Source organism: Sitophilus oryzae, unplaced genomic scaffold, assembly GCF_002938485.1.
Source record: "Sitophilus oryzae breed Bouriz unplaced genomic scaffold, Soryzae_2.0 scaffold_1396_pilon_pilon, whole genome shotgun sequence".
Lineage (NCBI taxonomy): Eukaryota > Metazoa > Arthropoda > Insecta > Coleoptera > Curculionidae > Sitophilus > Sitophilus oryzae.
The window spans coordinates 12,079,564-12,102,331 of record NW_022146055.1 but is presented as its reverse complement, the minus strand read 5'-3'; the positions used below and the strand labels follow the sequence as shown (position 1 = coordinate 12,102,331).

Sequence of the window (22,768 nt, the reverse complement as noted above, 5' to 3'; positions counted from 1 at the left end):
TATGAATACATGTAATACTTCTCGAAATATTTCATTTATAATCATTTCTAAAGTTAACGTTTCTTTTCCAGTTGGATATTAAATCGGCATCATGACTCGGTTGCGTGAAATGGCGATATGTCGCAATCGCTTCCTAGCGAAACCGGGCCGGATTTGAACAATCTCGCATAGAAAATGCTTAAATCCTTAGAAGAATACGTAGTAGAAATGGAAAAACGTAGTGCCATAAACGAGCAGAATGCTCAAATCCCCAACGAGGACCTCTGGACTCAGCTGCAGCAAAAGGAGAACGATCTACAATTGGCAGCTGAGTTAGGAAACGCGTTGCTGGAGAAAAACAAGGAGCTAATGAAGCAACACGAAGCAGCTATCGAAGAAATTTCTAAAAAATTAGAGGTAAGTCAGTTCAGAATAATGTTATTTGTTGGAAAATTAGTAGATTTAAGGTTCTTATTTCAGATTTTATTAGAATAGAATTAATGAATTTAGATTGCGATAAAATAGCTGCTGTGTGATATAATTGTATTCACAGCACAAATAATTCATTGTTTTTGGTATATTTTTCTTATAGTACGAGAGCTAGCAACGTCGGGAAAACAAGTATTTTAAGACGTCTGGCTCTTTGATATATCTTTTACTATGCTCTCTAGAACAGCATGCGGCCCGTCTGGCTGCCGGTAAACGTTGCGTTCCCTACTGCGCATTGAAAGAAGATCCTATATTTTTATTAGTCCTTTAAATTATAGTATAGTGTTGAATAAAAACCGAGCGAGTCTCAATAGCGCAGCGCGTAGAGAGGTAGAGATTCCGCCTATCAAGCGAGGAGTCAGAGTGTTAGAGTTCGAGAGCGGGTCGGGGTAAAAACTTTTTTATTTTATTTTCGTTTATATTCTGATAGTAAACTATTAAATAATTCTGGTGATTCAAAAAAAAACAAATATTTAATACTTTATTAACTTAACTATTAAGACTATCAGAATATAAACGAAAATAAAATAAAAAAAATTTTGCCCTGACCCGGTCTCGAGCGCTGAATCCTTGGTTCGTAGTCGAAAACTCTACGCGCTGCGCTATGGAGACTTGTTCGATTTATATTCAATACTAGAATTTAACCGACTAAATAAAAAAAAATATATAGGATCATCTTCCGATACGCAGTAGTGAACGCAACGGATATGCAGCCAGATGGGCTGCATGCTGTTCCAGAGAGCATATAGGTATAGTAAAAGATATATCAAAGAGCCAGATTTCTTAAAATACTTTCTCGAAATCGTTCCTAGCTCTTAGACTATTATATGTGTCTTATTTTTTTTTCTAAAATTTACAAGATAAGTTTAAATTTAATATTTATTAAGTACTAATAACATACTTTGTTACTTACATGTTAAATATTTCTTAAAACCATTATATATTATATTTTTAGTACTGTTTGAACAATGTTTAAATTGCTTTAAAATGATTGGGAAAATTAAATCTATTAATTGAACAAGAAACATCTATTTGTCCTAGGCTTCTTAGTTTTTGAAATACAGGGCAAATTTGAAAGTTTTTTAGTTACATTTTTCGACTCCCTGATCATACCGGTACCATCGTTGATTGAAGAAATAAGAAGATGCGCAACTTCTGTCCGAGATGGGGGGGTAGCTGGCGTTATCGTCAGTCTATCCGAGATTTAGTTTAGCTCTGCGCCGCTGCGCGCTGATAGTCGTTTACAGCGTAGCGGATAAAGAATACTGTACCGTAGTTCTGCTTTCAGTCGACAGAATAAGTGGTTGCCGGAAACAGTGTTGGGAGAAATACTGATTAATCCGTAGATTTACGGATTTTGGGTACAGAATGTTAATAATACGGATTTTTTATCATTAAACAATTTAATATAATATTTAGTGATATATGATTAAACAAAGAACGGCGTCAGAAAAGTAAAGAATTCAGTTAACGTCTCCTTTTTGCTGCCAGCGCTAATCTGGACGGGGCCTACTTTGTTTACGCGGAATCCGAACCGCGGCCCTCGGCCATATCATGGTCAATGGCCTACCAACTTGGTAAGTGTCTAAATCTCTCATCCGGCCTCGAATCGACGTGAATGAGCAGTGTGTGTCAATAGATTTTACACTTTTGCCTTTTTTTTTGGACAACAGCACGATACAGAGTTTCGAACCGGTCACCCGTACATCCACTAGTATCGCCTTACGTCGCTTAACTTCGGTGTTCTAGTATGAACCGGTGTTTCGACGTAGCTGGGCCGTTGCCTGAACGGCGTCAGAGTTGGCTTGGAAATGAAGATCGCTGTTAATATGTAAAATATTATGGCTAATGTCAATAATCATCATTTCCTAGCCAACTAAACGACTTTTTTCGGTCATACGACATACTCAGTACCTATAAAAGTTTTTTTTGTTTATTCTCTGTTGGACACAAATAAATTTTCAATTCATAAAAGCGGATTTTTCATCCAAAAATATTTTCGTCAAACGTATTACAGATTTTACACATTTTAATTTGGCAACGCTGTCGCTTTCAGTTCCACACCGTCTTCGATATGCATTCGCTTGCCGAATTAAAGACAATAAGTATTTTATGCGTTGGCCGCAGGACGATTGGTGTCTCCACCGTACAGCACTTGAGACGTAAGGGGAAATCAAATCAGCCGTGTCACTGTCATTTTCGAAATATGACTCAGGCTTAGTAATGTATAAACCGCATTTTTTTTTCTCTATTCATAAACGAAAAACCCTTTTAAAAACGCAAAAATGGAACACCTTTAATATATAATATATATATATATATATATATATATATATATATATATATATATATATATATATATATATATATATATATATATATATATATATATATATATATATATATATATATATATATATATATATATATATATATATATATATATAATAATTTTCATTTATTGTAATAAATGAAAATAATTATTATACATATATTTGAATATTTACATTCGTGTTTTATGTGTTTAATAAATCCCAAAAGAGATAAGATATAATTCTTATACCTGTATGTTAGTTAATACCTAGCTAATTTGTTACGAAAAAATATATATCCAAAAACCAACAAACATAAAGATTATAGATTATTTTAAACATTTTATGCATTTTACAATTTGAAAAGTTTAATTTTGGATTAAGCTTAAAATTTACTGAAAGGTATTTTTATCAAATATGCATAAAGACCAGTCAGTTAAAAGAAATTTTACTTACTAAATTATTAGTCTGTTACCCCAACGTTTACAAGATTTTCTGTAAACTTTGCTAATACAGAATTTTCTGCCATAAAGAAAACACATACATACTTTATTTTCAAAAAAATAAAAAAAAATTGGGATATTTCCATTCCATAATTAAATGCTGTAATTAAATGCATTTTTCTGTCTCATTTTTAGTATTTATTAGCAAATAAATCTAGCAATTATATTGCTTATAATATTATGATTAATGAGTGAAAACAGCTAAATTAATATAATTAATTTGATCCTTTTTTTATTACATCCTACTGTAAATAATTCAATATCATTTACATTTTTTTTAATAGAAAATATTCGCTATCACTTTAAATTATATTTTTGATTGAACATGTGACAATCCCGCTTTTGAAAGTAGTCAATTAGCGGAGCAGGGAATTGTATGTTTAACATGGAAATTGTTAAATTATGAACTCAAAACTTTTACTCTCACTCTTGCTACATGCACAAAGAAGACTGATTTAAGTTGTCTCTGGCGATGACATGCGTCTCACAGAATATATGTGAAACTAGAAAGTAATTGATGCAATTAGTTTAATCTGATTTTACGTAATCGGACCTGTATATTGTTGTACCTAAGGCATTTGTTGTAAAAAGTTAATTAAGTCGCTTTGAAAGTACACCCTATAAAAAATGTTTTACGTCGAAGACGTTCACCTTCATTGAAAGTACCCACTACATGCAAAATGCGTCTCCCAATTATAGTAAAAGATTATATCGCGGAACTAAGCAACCAGTTCAAAATTATCATAAAATCAATGGAAATTTACGTTCCTTAAGAAACTCTAATCTTTTATTTCATTTCACCGATTTTTGCACATTATTATTTGTTCATTTTTTATTAAATGTGTATGTGTACAGGAGATTAAATGTAAAACACCACAACCTTTCCATTAGACAGCCAGTCGACTTTTTTTGAATACCTGCGCTTCATTTACTACGCCTATCTCGTACGTGTCTCGCGTAGATTCGATCACGTTATATTCTCTATTTGTAATACAAATATACAAAAAATATGCCTTAAACCGAGCCTTAAACCTTCCCTTTTAGTTCTCATCCAGCAAAATTGTATTGTTCCTTTCCATTTACCCCATGCGACAGGTTTGAATCACTCTGTACATTTAGATCATAATCATACTCATACTTTTAATGTACTCGTACATCCTTGCCTAACCAATAAAATGATAGGAAAGATGCGCTATTGATTTCATAATTTCATATAATAGTCGTATGCGTCAAGTACATGCATTTTAAGTGCCTACTTTATCAATAATATCATATATATATATATTTTTTCCTTTCTTGGGTATGAGGTTTTTTTTTATTAATTGAAAATGGAAACTTTAAAAAAAAGTTTCCATTTTCAATTAATAAAAATAAAACCTCATACCCAAGAAAGGAAAAAAAAATATATGATATAATTTAAAGGTTTAAGAAAAAGAAAAAAAAACTCTTTATCAATAATTTTAATTTAGTTTTATTTAGTTAACGATTAAGTACACACACATAGTTAAGGATTTTATTTATGTACTACGAATGTTATAAAATATTAAATATTATTTTCAACATTGGAATCAAATCAATGAAGGTTCTAAAATATTAGTGTTTTTATAAGTGATGTTTGTATGTTTTGGTTTATATAACCAACGGTTCATAACAACATTTTCTAAAATACAATAATTGTTAATACATCATTATGATCGAAAAAACGACCTCCAGTTGGCAAGTGACATTCGTGATATAATTTTAATCGATGAACATTTCCCATATAATTTTACACATAAAATGCCAGCGATCTTGGATATGAATCCAAATCAATTCTGACGCTGTTTTTTATAGCATCGCATATCTATATAGTATCACAAATAACAGCGACAAAAAGTACAGAGGCAACAAAGCAATGAGATTTTTGAATGTCCGGAGTGCGGTAGGTAGATAACATCACGTATCGGGCTTTTCAGTCCTGGCTCATGAAAGGAAGCGCCTTGCGAGACCATCTTCTGATGTGTGTCGAATACTCGTCAGCGAGTAATGGCTGTATGTATATCATCGCATTTAGCAACTTTTGTTGGTTATACCGTTACTATACTTTATAACAAATAGGATTACACAAATTAATTATTAATTTTTACATTATAAAAATTTTAATTTTAAGGCTGCCCTAAAATGCATAGGTACTGTTTTAAGTGCTTTTTACAGTATGGTGACTTCTATGTGAATCCTATTTTCATTTTTATTTTTAAAGCCAGACTTCTGACTTAAACATGTTTATTTTTAGTTGTTAATCAGCAAAATATACAGGCACCTGTTATAAAATACATTAAGAAAAAAAAAAGAAATTTGACTAACAATATTAACAAATATGAATCACTTTTGTAAAGTAAATGGTGTTGCTTGAGATCATCATTGATGAGTAAAACCTGATCTTTTATTCATGGGTTCTTGAATTGAAAAACATATACGTAATCCCAATAGAATCGTGACTGTAAGAAAAAAAGTTGATTATTGAATAGCTAGACATATTTGTTCAATGTAAATATCGTCTCAGATTATATTAATGTTTTTATTTTAATCTATTCAAATATGTAAGAATAACAGTTGATATAACGGCATTACTAAACATATGCGATTCTATAAACTTTTTTAAGCTCTTCCTAAGTTAAAGTAAAGTTTTTGCTTCATAACATTTATAGTGTGTAATTGGTTATCGTAAGCTACTATATTATAAGTATATACTTGGAGAAGGGAAAAATGTGCTATCGACTTGAACCGGCACTTAGTCTTTCTGATACAATCTGTTAATTCCAAAATGGAATACGCCAAGAACCAGTCATCCGTTACGTATCTGAGTGACAAAATTTTACGACTTCGACAATGCCAAGGCGGATCTCTAACCTAAAATGTGATTACGATATTAGAAAACAAGCAGAAACAAAGGTAGCTTCAAAGAATACTACAACAAAACATATAAGAACAAAGGAAAAAAGAATATGCAAGGGGGGCATAACCGTAGTGTAGAATATAGATCATTTTGCAGCATGACGACGGTAGTGATGATGATGATAATGATGATGCTGATGATGGTGATGATGATGATAAAAATGAACAAGAGGATGACTGAGGGTGAGATTGAATAGGCGTCTGTGGTTGCAGTGAATGTTTCTTTGAAGACTTTTGACCGGAAGAAAAAACGAAACAATAGCTGTAATTATCTTTTTCAAGATATTTATTGGTTTAAAGTTAAAGTTTCAAGATTATAAATTTCAAATACTTAGGCTTTATAATTATTTTGTAATAAATACACAGAGAATAGCATGCGGGTTAATGCAATCTTCCTTTAAGCATCAAATTTACTAAAAATAAGAATGAAGTCAAGGCGAGCGCAATTTTCCCAACAAGGAACGTAATAATATCGATTGGACACACGAATAAAAAATTATTCAATAAACTAGGTTAGCCTGTAAAACGGATGGGTTTCAGTTTACGTCATGAAATGGACTGTCTAATTCAGATGGAGTAAATAATTCTAAAGTATTACAAGCGTATATATGTTAGAATAATTTATGGATTCCGTTTACTGTTCAAATAATCGTTGGTCTAAATAAATCGAAAATGCTTGTTTAATACAAAATTCTTATCGCGGCAGACATGCAACTATTTGCAGGTAATTAACTTCCTTGTTTTACTTTTTATATTTTCATTTAGGAATAATTCTTTGAAATACATTAACCTGATGTATATAGTAGCTGTCAACACATATTTTAGTACTGCATGCATGTATTTTATTCACATGCATATTTTTAGCATAACATTTATAAATTTTCACTTTTATAATACCCCTATCCGAATGAAAACTCGTTATTCACATTCTTTTGAATTGTTGTTTTTGTATAGTCACAGTTCGGTTAAATATTATTACGCCTACCAGATTACATCATTTATAGTAGCATAAATTCATTACAAAATTAGTTTTATTGCATTTAAAATCTAGAACTGAATAATTACTTCTTGATTACTCCTTGTTTTCACCTTTATTTATATCTGATTTATATTTATAGTTTTCTTAAATTTAGAAGCAAAATAACGCCACACATTTCTTATTCGATTATTTTACCAAAGTCGTTACCATTACTTCAATATAGGCATATGGTGGACCACTGTTCCATATCAGGTTTTATGGTGCGTTTAGACTTGAGCACGCACGCACTGATCCTCCGCTAATACTCAAGTGTAAACAACTGTGCGCGCACGCTCACTCTGAATCTGGGAACGTGAGCCGTCTGTTGTCGGTTTTTGGTCCGTGCTCAAAGGGATTTTATGTGTGCGCGAATATTGCACCGGCAATTTGATTTGTCTGCGTTCGTGCGTGCGTGTGTGATTTTTTTTCGTTTTCTTTATTAAAATTATGGAGTGGATCTTCGTTATTAATTGAAAAATATGAAAAGTTGCCTGTATTATGGGATGTTAAACATTCTTTGTATTATTAAAAAATAAAAAATAAAATATCGCATGGCAAGACCTTGTAAATAAAATTAATATTGAATATGTCGATATTAATGAAATTAGTATTCTAAAATTTGTATCTTTTGTTCGTAATTTTTGATGTTATTAAATTTTGTAAATATTCAAAGTCAGGCCTGGTCATTCTTGTAAAGTTTTTGAACTGATCATAGCCCTTTTCAGACACTAAGTTGTTGCAGTAAATTATATCGATTTCTAAAAATTTGGGTTTGCCACCAGCGACGATGTTTTCGATTTTTTTTTTCTTTTTAATAATTAAGCTGTGCATAACAATGACTGCAACCTCGACTATTTCTTGGTCGTCCATTATTTTCGCCAATACAACTCTGCTGTGCGCGCACAAATGGATCACTTCATTCGTCGAAAAATAAGTTTTTAATTTGAACGGAGCCGAGAGCGAATGCCCTGCGCGCACGCTCATCTCGTGCGTGCTCAAGTCTAAACGCACAATTAGAGTTTAACTGTTTTGGATTCTTGTATTATGAAAGTGAAAATTATAATTTAATATCATCATCATCATCATTTTCAGTTTATTTTACCATTTCAAACCAAACCTCACATATTTAGAGGTAGTTGTAGTTGGCTCTTTGTAGTTGGGCCCATTGTTGTCTATTGTTGGCTATGCGGGCCCTGGTTATCCCTGCTAATATCATGGTCCCGTCTCAGGTTTCTTCTTCCTCTAGGCCTCTTAATTCCTCGTGGGTACCATACTGTAATTTTTACCGGTCTTTCTTACCAAGTGTCCTGCCCATTGCCACTTGAGAGATTTGATTCTGTGGGTGACATCTATTACCTCGACCCTTTGTCGTATCTACTCTATTCTTTTACGATCTTTCTTGGTTATTCCCAGCATATATCGTTCCATTGAGCGTTGTGTGACCTGCAGTTTCCCTATAATGTTCCAGGTGTCGCATGCATAGGTCATGACTGGTAATACACATTGGTCGAATGTTGTCTTCTTTAGATAAAGTGGAATTAATTATAGATTTGAATATGATTGCGTTTCTTCCATAAGTACACCTTACATATTCTTCTATTCAGTAGCGTAACTTTAAATGTGAGGCCCCCCGCAAAATTTTTTTGGGGCCCTTATATTAAAATAAAAAAAATACACTAAAAAACATAATATAGCTTTATGTAGGTTTTACTTAAAAATATGTGCTAAAAAATATGTGTTTAAAATTAAAACATACTACATTATTAAGGTAACAATGTAGTTTAAAAATTAAATCAAGTCCAAAAAAAGTTAAAGTTTTTTCCCTTTTATTTTTGGAAATTGTAGCGGACGCTGTTCACATATATATGTATTTAGTAAATAAAATTTGAGGTCCCTGCGGGGCCCCCAAAATCACGAGGCCCCCCCGCCGTTGCGGGTGCTGCGGGGCCTACGCTACGCTACTGCTTCTATTGATTCTGGTAGTAGAGATCCCGAGCTGTGTATTGCTTGTCCTAAATATATATATTCTTCTACTATTTCCAGTGTTGTTTTATTTATTAGAATGTATTTTCTGTTTACTAGTTCGTTGTACATTACTTTGGTTTTTGCTAAATTAATTTTGAGATGTAATTTATAATACAGGGTGGTCCGAACTGTATTCCGGAAACTTCGGCAGCATATTCTGCAGATAAAAATAAGTAAAAAAGTTCGTATAAATGTATGTACTAAAATACTTAGTCTCGGAGATACAGGGTGTAGAAGTTTCATTTTTATTTCGATTTTTTCTAAATCATTTCTGAAGTAACGTCAATATTTGGATGAAAATTGGTGTCTGGGAGTTTTGTGACACGAGAAATTTGATTTTGATGTCAAAATTACTCCTATTTGTAGGGGGCGCCACCTACGTGCGGTTTGACTGTTTTGAAGAGTAATAACTTTTTATCCGTACCTGTATAAAACTACTGACAAAAAAATATGCATTTCCATGACTTTTTACGTAAAAAATGTCTCTTGGTAAAAATTGCTACGAGCAACCGTTCTCAAGATATTTAAAATGGAAATAGTCAATACATGTCATTATTGACAAAACATATGTACACGTTGAATTGTTATTTGACTGAAATAATAAATTTTTATTTTTTTAAATTAATCATAATTTTTTCTGCGAAAAAATTATATTAAACAGTTTCTGTTCAACTTTTGGCACAAAAAGATTTCAAATTTAAGATTTCAGAGTCTAATAACTATTTAGTCAACATGTTTAATTTGTCAATGATGACAGGTATTGATAATTTCAATTTCAAATATCTCGAGAACCGTTACTCATAGCGATTTTTACTAAGAAACCTTTTTTATGTAAAAAATGTTTAAAATGTACATTTTTTTACTTAGTATTTTTATACAGGTATGGACGAAAAGTTATTACTCTTCAAATCAGTTAAAGCATATGTAGGGGGCGCCCTCTACAAGTAGGAGTCATATTGACACGAAAATTAAATTTCTAATGTCAAAAAACTCACCAATTTTCATCCAAATATTGACGTTACTTCTTAAATTATTTGGAAAAAATCGAAATAAAAATAAAACTTCTACACCCTGTATCTCCGAAACTAAGCATTTTAGGACATACAGTTATACAGACTTTTTTTACATATTTTAATCTGCAGAATATGCTGCCGATGTTTCCGGAATACAGTTCGGACCACCCTGTATATCTCTTATAACCTAACCTACTATACAATACACCAAAAAGTTTTTCGTGTACTGTTTTTTGTTTTTATTTTGTTTTTTTTATGTGGTGTATTGTTTTTTATTTATTATTTTGTACTAATATAAAAGATGCTGGAGCTTAAGTGAACCATGACTGAACAGTCTTTATATTTATTTATGTGCAAAATACCAAATGTTTTAATACAATCAAAATTGAGAACCTTTGTTTTACCAAAGTTTACAGAATTATTCTGTAAACTTTGGTTTTACCCTATAGAAAAATTTCTTCATCTGCAAAATATCACACAGGGTATAAGAATATAGCGTGGCTGGTTATATACATACTTTTTCTGGTTTTTACAATACTACAAATCATTTCTATCTTGAAAACCATTAGTCAGTTACTCAGCCAATTAAACACGAGTTTCTACTCATGTTTTATACGTGAGCATCTGATATATGCGAAAGGAAAAGAAAACAATAGCAGTTTTTTATGGCTATCAGATGAACAATAAACGAAAAGTGTAACACCGCCGTATTCTATAGTGACGTTAGGAAAAATAACGTAACCTAAATGTTTATTAGAAGGTAACCAATTTTCTACAAAAAAAAAACATAATTTACGGTAGTGTACGTTAAACGTACAGTATTTTTTAATCTTCTTGGTGTGGGGAGAATTAAATGTCATTAAAAACGGTAAACCATTGTTGTGTACACGTACGATTTACGAAACCAGCTGTACATTATATAGTTTGTTTCTTGCCTTCAATTATAAACCTACGTTATTTATATCTATTTTAAATAGTACAGATTAATAGTTATTTTTTATACAAGACGATAAAATGGTATTTTATCGTCGACCGAAAAGATTAATTCACGAGCGATGAAATCGCGAGTAAATTAAATTCGTGAGACGATAATGCAATTTTATCGTCGTGTATAAAACAATATTTTTTTCCATAGCAAGTTACGTTTTAAAAAATATTCAGAAATTATTATTTCAAGGAATTTATTACGAGTAGAAAAAATATTGTGCTGGGTTGGCGTTAGTTCTATGCAATTTGACAAATAAATAAAGCTGTCAATTTTGAGTCAATATTTTTTAATTCTCTTTCGTGTCGATTGCTGATTGAATTGGAGCCAAAAATGGCTCAAAACGAAATAAGTAAATTACCAACAGATATTCAGGCTGAGGCGACAAACCCCATATCCAAACTACTTCCATTTAAATCCCGAATAACTTATATTATGAAAAGGAATACAAAAATTTTCAAAAATGGAAGCAATTAAAAAACGTGCGAGAAGAAATAAAGTTTTTAACCTATCCTCGCTGTTAAAATATCATCTGTGGTATCATTTAATCTACCCTTGCGGTTAAAGTACTATTTTATCTACTATTTTTGATAGATATAAGGCAATTTTAACAGTTGCTATGAAAAAAAATTATATATAGTTCAATCAAATAAACTTTTAGTCATGTGATTAATCTTGACCGGCACAGTGTTGCCCACTTTTACATATTTTCTTTTCTTTTAATCAAATTATTTTAGGAAACAAAAATAAATTAATTATAAATAGGGTCATTAATTATAATTAGGGTTATACATAAACGGGCATTACTACCGCTTTCCCATTCAAAATATTCTAATGCGCTAAGTTGCGATGAGTTTTTTACGGCTATTAAGCTATCTTGTACGCTTTGCACTAAAAGAGGTTCTAAAAACAACAATTGTTCGACTGCAAGGTCTGCTAAAAAGAAATTTAAGCTTAAAGTATCACAAATCACAACATAATTCATTTAAACCAACAACTCGTAATACAAAACTAAAGTGTCAATACGAATGACAATGTCAGGAAATAAATAAATAAATGTGGCAACTTGGACATTGTTTACAGAAGAGCGACCACCTGAGCGGGAAATTTAAATTTCAGTTAGTCAGCTCGGCGCCGAATATGTCCATGGTTGGCAACAATAAACTTAAAAATCGCTTTCGTAACTAAAAGTTTAATTGGTATCGAATATATATAACTTATTACAGGAATGGGCGAGACTTTTTGACATGTAGGTCAAATTTTGTTCATATTTTTTAGTACTAGCTCGTGCTAATGCACTAATGCCTATTTGCTTAAATTTAGCAATGCGAAATTAAGACCAAGACTGGGTTCTGTAGTTAATAAGTAGCCATGGTCTTGGTCTTGCAGAATACTCTTGCAAGTCTGGCATTCTAAAATAGATTATTATTAGATGTATTTTCTACATAGAAATTTCTTAAATAAATAGTATTTTTAGTAATGTATTAGAACTATTTAAAAGTTACAGAAAAATATTATTAGATTATTTGTCTGACGTATATTTTTATTGTCCAATATATCATATTGAATCAGCATTTTTTTTAATTTTATACAATAGTCGGTTGTAATAAATTAAAATAGTCCTTTTTAACAAATAACAGTCCGAATGCTCAAATATCACCTTGGTGTCTAGATATTCTTACCTTTCATTTCAAGTACAATAATTGAAAATTACTTCAACAAATTATTTAGCCAATGGAAGTAAGTAAGTAATAGGATGCTTTTAAAATTCCTCTTTGCTGATAGAAAAGTTAAAACCGCTAATTTGCTTTAAAAGCATTTATGACGGTAAATTTAGACGAGCCATGCTTTTACAGCTGTTGTATTTCGTTCAGATAAGAGCTAAACTTGTTTAAAAAAAATCAATTTTCATTTTTTACGTTACAAAATGGTGAATAGAGTCACAGATAATATTTCGAGTAACTATGTTTAATACATGAATTTTCGTAGGTGATGTCGAGGATGGAGAGCTGGGTTCTGTGGAGCCGTCTCAGATACTGGCTTTTGTTAAAGCTCTGAGACTGTATGATGAGTTATAACTCGTCATAACTCAAGAAAGGGGAACACAAAATAGATCTGTAAGGTCGCAGTGATTAAACCCCCTCCTAAACATTCTACATTCTACAACTATGTTTAAAAACAGAATTCGTAAACATTTTAGTTTATACGAATTCTGTTTTATTTGTATGAAATTTAAAGAAAACTCTATACCGGGTGCGTCTCAAAAGTGACTTACCCCTATAACTTTTTTATTTTTTCAGATAAAAAAAACGAAATTTGGTATGTTGGTATATGACATAAATTAGGATTGATGGACATATTCAATTATTTTCGGTCACTTCCTGTTTCACCGGAACTGACTACAACTTTTGATTTTTAAATGGCACCCTCAGTATTTTTTTACTTTATTCGATAGAAAATATCAGTCCGAATAGAATGACATATCATATGTCAACTTTTGACATTTTCGCATATGGTTTATTTGAAATTATAATAATTAACTTGCGGTTCGTAATGAAAATTTGGCTCAAAATACCAAGTGTGTGGTATCAAATTATTCGTAAAAAAATGCCTTTTCGAAATATGCTAATGAGCCACCCTCGTTATACATACATAATATACTAACATACCAAATCTCGTTTTTTTATCTGAAAAAATAAAAAAGTTATAGGGGGTGAGCCACTTTTGAGACGCACCCGGTATATCGGGTGTTTCTCAAAAGTGGCTTCCCTCTATAATTTTTTTTATTTTTTCAAATGAATAATAGATATTTGGTATGTTAGTATACGATATAAATTAGGATTGATTGACGTATTCAATTGTTTTCGATAACTTCCTTTTTCACCGGAAATTACTACAATTTTTGATTTTCAAATGACACCTTCGGTATTTTTTTACCTCATATTTTTGATAGAACATGACATATCATATGTCAACTTTTGACATTTTCAATTAAAAAAGCATTTTAAATTTCAATTTAGACTGCCATGGCCATAAATGTAACGACAATTTGACTCGGAATACCTATAATATTATACCTATAATAATCTATTTTTCTCTCCGAGGCTCCTTGATTAAAAATTGATGTTTTAATACAGACGTGGCTCTCTAGATTGAAATTTAAAATACGATTTTCCTAAGCAAGAATGTCAAAAGTTGACATATGATATGTCATTCTATTGAGAGTGTCATTTTCTATCGAATAAAGTATAGGAAGGTGCCATTTAAAAATCAAAAGTTGTAGTCATTTACGGTGAAACAGAAAATGACCGAAAACAATTGAATACGTCAATCAATCTACCATATCTCTCGTACTTTATCTGAAAAAATAAAAATTCATAAGGGTAAGCCACTTTTGAGAAACACCCGGTATATATTTTTGGAGATCATTTCAAAAAGGGCCTCGTTTATTTGACTATATAAAATTAAGGTATATTTTCTAACATTTCAAAGCTACATACAAGCTTTTATTTTTTCAATGACATAATATTAAGCGAGAGAAAGACCTTACTTCTTTGTTAATTAAAGGTCATGTCTCTTACACATTTGAATACAAATAACCCACATTTATTTAAATACTTTCAGTTTTAAATCGTGTGTATGGGCAAAAACAAGATTTTATTTTTTTAATGAATCCTACAATATACATATATGAAATGAAAGTTATAACGAGCTCTCATCTAAACAGTAATTTATGTAGGTAGTTTAATAATTGGCCATTGATGCTTGTTCGTATGCATATTGGCCCAATTCTAAATATTAATTACAGAGTGATTAGATAACTTGTTGCAAAATTGATACATATATCGTCTGTGTTATTAGATTCACTGTATAAAATTACTCTTGCTCATATGGGTCAAAAAAGATATCTTGTGTGAAGTGTAATTATAAGATTTCATATATCTAAGGATATCGGCAATTTGATGAAGGAACTTAAAACTAGGCTATTTCACAACGGAATAGTAGTTTAAATATACAGGGTGGTCCGAACTGTATTCCGGAAGCATATTCTGAAGATAAAAATAAGTAAAAAGTTCGTATAAATGTATGTCGTAAAATGCTTAGTTTCGAAGATACAGGGTGTAGAAGTTTCATTTTTATTTCAATTTTTTCCAAATTCCAAATAATTTTTGAAGTATGTAACATCAATATTTGGATGAAAATTGGTGTCTGGGAGTTTTTTGACATGATAATTTTGATTTTGATGTCAATATGTCTCCTACTTGTAGAGGGCGCCATCTACATATTTTTTAACTGATTTGAAGAGTAGTAACTTTTCGTCCGTCCCTGTATAAAACTACTGAGTAAAAAAATATACATTTACCATGTTTTTTTTACGTAAAAAAGTCTCTTGGTAATAACAGCTAGGAGTAATGGTTCTCGAGATATTTGGAATCAAAATTATCAATACCTGTCATCATTGACATAAATTAAACGTGTTGAATTAATAGTTATTAGATTTAAATCATTAATTTGAAATGTTTTCGTGCCAAAAGTTCAACAGAAACTGTTTTATCATCATTTTTCGTAGAAAAAATTATGATTATTTTAAAAAAATATTTTTTTTTCAAATTTATTAATTCAGTCAAACAACTATCTACTCAACGGGTTTATTTTTTTGTCATTAATGACATGTATTGACTATTTCCATTCTAAATATCTTGAGAATGGTTGCTCGTAGCGATTTTTACCAAGAGACAATTTTTACGTAAAAAGTCACGGAAATATACATTTTTTTACCCAGTAGTTTTATACAGGTACGAACGAAAAGTTATTACTCTTCAAAACAGTTAAAACGCATGTAGGTGGCGCCCCCTACAAATGGGAGTCATATTGACATCAAAATCAAATTTTTCATGTCAAAAAAAACCCAGATACCAATTTTCATCCAAATATTGACATTATTTCAGAAATTATTTGGAAAAAATCGAAATAAAAATGAAACTTCTACACCCTGTATCTCCGGAACTATTTTTATCTGCAGAATATGCTGTGGAAGTTTCCGGAATACAGTTCGGACCACCCTGTATATATGTATGCCATTTATGCCAATCACAGTGAAAACCTAACTATCTGAACTGAAGTACTTTAGTTTTTACCATCTTAATTGTATATTGGATGCGAGGAAAGTACAATTTGCTTGAATATATTGGCAACTGAAAGTTTTTTACATTTACTTATATGTTATCACCTGTGTATAAAAATATATTGATTTCGGATAATACCACCTTTACCACTAATATTCAAATGTTATCCAGGTTTGATAGTGAAGATAAGTTTGAAAATTGCATATCTACAAGAGCAATATAAATATTGACCTTTATTTTGTTTTATGGGTGATTAAGTATTGTTTATTTACGATGACTAAAGGGATATGATTACTGAATGCTGTATACAGGGTGAGTCTCTACGATGTTCTCTATGGGTATCTCGGAAACTACCAAAGTTAGAGAGTCGGTTGGAGGGTCATAAATATGAGCTTTTTGGACGTTTGAAAAAGTTTATGGCTTTCTAGATATTTCGAAAAAAAAACAAGTTTCGGCTATTTTAATAATGCTCCCTAATTTCATTATAGTCTATTTTGAACAATAATTTTTACAGATAAAAGTTGTAGATAATCACATCCTTAATGAGACAGTGTTCTCCGATTTTTTCTAAAGCTGTCATTTTTGACCTATGACATAAACATATGTTTTTTAAATGGAAACCATAAATATATGCTATAATACTTTTTTTTTAATTACTGAGTTATAGCCAATTTAGTTTTAAAAAGATGTACATGTACTCAAAATAAAGGCGGATTTTTTGAACATTTGCAAAAATGACTTAAAGTGTATGTAAAAGAACCGTCTAATAAAATATTCTGTCTTTTTATTAAGTTTTAAATCATAATAGAATAAGAATACCATATGACAACTAAGTGAAATTAGCCTGGAAATTAGGCAGTAATTTTTCGAAAAAAACATATTCTAGCTTATATTGCTGGACAGCTTTAAAAATGACGTTTTTGATGAAGTCATGGCAAACTATGATTTCCATTTAAAAAAAACTATGTTTGTGTCAGATGTCAAAAATGACATGCTTTAGAAAAAAACGTAGAACACAATCTCATTAAGGATGTGATTATCTACAACTATTATCTGAATTTTTTTTGTCTAAAAGATAGATTGTCTAATATAGACTATAATGGAATTAGGGAGCATTTTTAAAATAGCCGAAATTTGTTTTTTTTTCGAAATATCTAATAAGTCATAAACTTTTTCAAAAATCCGAAAGGCGCATATTTATGACCCCACAAAATTGCAATTCTTTCCCCATTTAACCGACACTCTATCTCCAGTAGTTTCAGAGATACCCATACAGAACATCGTAGAAAACTCACCCTGTATATCACAGGTGTGAAGTAATATTATAATTTGTAAGAAATAATCTAATATTATGTAAACATATAATATAAGAATAGAAAAAACAAATGTTCTCTACAGGTCATCCAATATTGGATGTTATCTTGGCAATCGTATAGTTGTCAATTTTCTTCTAATATAATTTTCTGCATTTTAATCACTTTATAGAAAAGTCAAATTAATACATTTTGTATTATCCAACTCTAGAGGTATGAAATTATTATTCAATTGTGACAAATTTTATTTTATTTATTATAGACTACACTTAAATCTTGAAAAGGTACTTTCTTATTTTTAATAAATTCTTGCAGCATACTCATGACTTTTAAGTAACAAACATAGCGTAAAGAAGAAAAATGTGGAGTCAGTGTAATAAACATAAAATTAATTAATCATCTCGTTAGAAATTAATTAAATAGCAATTTTAATTAAATTATAACAAATTACTTAGGAATAAATATTTATACAAAAGCGAAAGTTAAATAATATACCACAACGAACAAAAAATAATACAGCTTGGAAGTAAAACAGGATTCATCTGAATACATTTTTTCATATCGTATTAGAATTTAAAATTAAAATAATCCAAATCTGATACAGCTTAATAAAATTAGCATCAGTAACTATATACAATTAGATGTTTGTAGATGAATATCACAGCTTATCTTAGCTAGAAAGTTAATGTAATAATAATTAAGAAAAAAAAGAGGCGGTAAAATAAAGAAATGCTTCTTATAATTAATACCCTGTTCAATTTCTGCAGAGTTAGTCTATTGAATATTTGAAAGATTGTTAGGATTGCCGTATAATCCGAGAATTGATTTAGTCACCCATGATGCAATGCATGATATATAGAACGAGTAATTAGCCTTTGTATTTGTTTGAAATCTAGCGGAATATATTTTTAAAAAGGTAAAAGCCAGTAATGAGTCAGCGACCATGATCGCTGTCTAACCGGATTTTGCTTGGCCAGGTTGTCATTTGAATCGACTGCTTATAAAGTGGAAATAAGTAGTATTGTTTGGTAGATTGTTGAGCTTCAATATTGAATATGCCTAATATTTTTAGAATAAGTAATTTCAACATTCATAGGACACAGGTCATAAAATAGACTGTAATAATGCCAATATGATAATGAAAGAACGGATAGCAGCTAAACGGACAAGGAAATGGCATTTTCTAATCCAGTCAAACATACAGTCCGTTGCATCGCCGACCTGAACAGAGGAAATCCCATGTAAATTTTAAAAATGATGAATAAGTTTTTCCCATTTTATTCTACAGAAAAAAATATTTGAAACTTTTTAAAAAACTCCTGAGAATGGAGTAAATTGTTAATTTTTAATAGCTTCTACAAATTCCTTTTGCAGTTACCAAAGATAAAAAATGAATTTATTCCAGCCCGTCGACAACAAATTTAATCTAGCCTTAATAAAAATATAATAGTACAAAAGCTAGCAACGTCGGCGTCGAGAAAACGAGAATTTTAAGAAAGCTGGTTCTTTAATATATCTTTTGCTGTGCTCTCTTGACCAAAGTGCGGGCCGTCTGGCTGCCTGTAAACTACTTCGGTTCCCTACTGCGCACCACATCGTAGAGGGTATCCCATTTTCGCGTGTTTTATGGGATTTCTCATTTATATGTGAATAGAGATACAATGATGCGATTTTCACATTACTTTGCTACTTTTTTATGAAACTAAATATGCTACACATATGTTTGTTCTAGACTTCTTAGTAATTACAGGACGAATTTGTGATGCGCAGTAGTGAACAGATGTTGAATACAGATATGATGCGCAGTAGTGAACGCAACATATAGCGGCCAGACGGTCCGCACTCTGTTCAGGAGAGCATAACAAAAGATATACCGGGTGCGTCTCAAAAGTGGCTCACCCTTATAACTTTTTTATTTTTTCCGATAAAAAAACGAGATTTGGAATGTCGGTATATGGCATAAATTAGGATTGACTGACGTATTCAATTGTTTTTGATCACTTCCTGTTTCACCGGAATTGACTACAACTTTTGATTTTTAAATGGCACCCTCGGTATTTTGTTACTTTGTATTCAATGGCATTCCGAATAGAATGACATATCATATGTCAATTTTCGACGTTCTCGCTTAATAAAAAAATGTATTATAAAATTCAATCTAGATTGCCATGGCTATGTTAAAAACACTAATTCTTAATCAAGGAGCCTTGGAAAAATAGATTTGATCGTCTAATGTTTTTAGTGTCTTGTTCTGGCCAGTTAGGAAATGCTCAAATCATATTTTTAATCATATCTTAATTTTTCCAAATAGAACGAGGGTGGCTCATTAGCATATTTGCAAAAAGCATTTTTTACGAATAATTTGATACCTCACTCTTGGTATTTCGAGTCAACTTTTCGTTCCGAACTGCAGTTATAATTTCAAATAAACCCTATGCGAAAATGTCAAAAGTTGACATATGATACGTCATTCTATTCGGACTGTTATTTTCTATCGAATAAAGTAAAAAAATACCGAGGGTGCCGTTTAAAAATCAAAAGTTGTAGTCATTTCCGGTGAAACAGGAAGTGACCGAAAACAATTGAATACGTCAATCAATCCTAATTTATGTCATATACTAACATACCAAATCTCGTTGTTTTATCTGAAATAATAAAAAAAGTTATAGAGGTGAGCCACTTTTGAGACGCACTCATTAAAGAACCAGCTTTCTTAAAATTATCTCTCGAAAACGTTCCTAGCTCTTAGACTATAAGCTTTGCTATAAGTAAAACAGCGATGGAAATAAATAAAAAATCGTTATGGAAATGAAAATATAAAATGACACCATTCACAAGCAAATCGTACATCCGATGAACGGAGGCATGAAAATGCAATAAATATAAAAAACTGTGTAATTTTCTAACCAATCGAAGTCTTTAAATTCAACCAATAAAATTAATATCGAATCATCGTATCGTCGGATGCATGAAAATCAAGCGTAAGAAACATGCTATCTCCAAATTAAACTTTTTAAAGTCAAATTGATATTTTCGTTGTATAAATAATTTGAGAAAAATAATTTTTTTAATGTCATATTGACCAAAGATTGACTTTATACGTGCTAAAAATAAAAAGGTTTGGTGGTAGTATGGAGCAAATAGTATACAGGATTTACTTTCTGTACATTTTATTACTTCTAAAAAGCAACGGCCTAGCTACGTTGAAACACCGGTTCCCATTAGAACACCGAAGTTAAGCGACGTAAGGCGATACTAGTGGATGGACGGGTGACCTGTTCGAAACTCTGCGTATCGTGCTGTTGTCCAATAAAGGCAAAATTGTAAAATCTATTGACACACACTGCTCATTCACGCCGGATGAGATCGGATATCTCGTGAGTAAGAGTTGATTTAGACACTTGCCAAGTCGGTAGGCCATTGATGATGATATGTCCGAGGACCGCGGTTCGGATTCCGCGTAAACAAAGTAGGCCCCGTCCAGATTAGCCCTGGTAGCAAAAAAGAGACGTTAACTGAAATCTTTACTTTACTTTATTTTACTTCTAAATAGTCCAGAACAGTTATTCAAGACAGTAAATATTAAAAGAAGAGTAATATTGATCAGGATTATCGAGAAATAATAAATGAAAATAAATTCCGCTACGACAGTGGAAGATGAAAAACAAGTAAAGTAAACAAGTAAATATCAGAATACTTGGACAAATAGTCGATTTTCTTTTGAAGCAGTGTGTTTACTTATCTAAGAAATATATTTGATTTCTTAAAGATGCTATTATGTTTAAAGTGTACTTTTTGTAACTTTCCATAGAGGACTTGTAATGTATGTAATAACTTGTAATGATCTTAGTAATGTTATAGAATATCGTTATGACGTACCTCTTAATGTTAATCTTAATAGTTACCGATACTATTAGTTAGTATCGTTCGAAAAAAGAAATGTTAAAAACGTTTAAGCACTAACGAGTTCATTTAAATGTCTAAAATATATCTACCTCATTTTAGAAACTTCAGTTGCTGTCTTGTTGGAAGCGGCAGGGTCTCTGTTCTATCGCTGATTTGTCTATTTCGTGGAAATCCGTATTCATTACCTCAGTTGGATGATTTTACCACGGTCTCCCCTACAAAAGATTCGGCGCGGCGGTTTACCGTTTACAAATCGAATCGTGACCTATGACTTACCCAGACTTACCGCATGGCATCGTTGGTTTGCGTTGCGTTTGTGTCGCGTCGTTCGGCTTTCTTACCTCGAACAATGAATATGGAGTTCCTCAAAATCAGAAAGAAGTACTGTTAGTCGACTTGAGGTGGCACGATCTTTAAACATGTATATAAATTTTCTAAATAAACATAAGAAATGAACGAATTTTACAGCCATCAGATTCGTATGGATGTGACGCGCGTCTCACTTGTACGCTATTTGTATGGTTATATTTTATCTAAGGCTAGTAGGAAAGCTTTTTAACATCCAAGTAAGTATTGGCCCTACCAAATTATTTCGATGTTGGAAAGATTTCCAACTTGATTTGGATAAAACAGTTATTAATAACGATACAAGCAGCGTACAAATGAGCCACACGCAGCATCAAGATAAATATACTTATATTGCAGCATCTAAGTGTACGTGGACCAAGTACACCTTGGCCGTGTCAATCCCCCTTAAATTTTTTTTGTATCGCTTATTAAATTTTATGCAAACCTAGGACCTTAAAAGTGTGACCTTCCTCAATTATTTACACGTATATATGTTTCAAGCCACTGTATTTCAATGACCTCCATTATTGGACAAAATACTTCTTTTTAATTAGATTGATTGTAAATAATTGATTGTAGATGCACTTACACAGAAAATATTATTAAAAATACTTCAGTGGATACTTGTTCTATGAATACCGAAAAATAATCGTCCCTAACTCAAGTTTTTTAAAGACAGTTGTAAATGTGTTTGTGTACCTCTCTTAGTATTTAACTTATTTGTATTATTTGATGATTGTTATGAATATGAAGATAATTAGATTAAGTTCGTCATCATTTTCAAACGTTCCCGCAACAGAAAGTTCCGTCAAGCAGA

At 31.3% G+C, this 22,768-nt stretch overlaps 1 protein-coding gene across 3 annotated transcripts in view; it reads left to right on the top strand.

Moving 5' to 3' along the window:
- Positions 1-22,768, top strand: part of LOC115876054 (bicaudal D-related protein homolog) — a 138,047-nt gene that overhangs the window by 9,037 nt on the left and 106,242 nt on the right. For all 3 annotated transcript variants that reach the window (XM_030891730.1, XM_030891729.1, XM_030891728.1), the window contains exon 2: positions 72-396. In XM_030891730.1, the coding sequence (XP_030747590.1) occupies positions 175-396 (222 nt within the window). In that variant the 5' untranslated portion in view covers positions 72-174. The remainder of the gene's footprint in view (positions 1-71; positions 397-22,768) is intronic.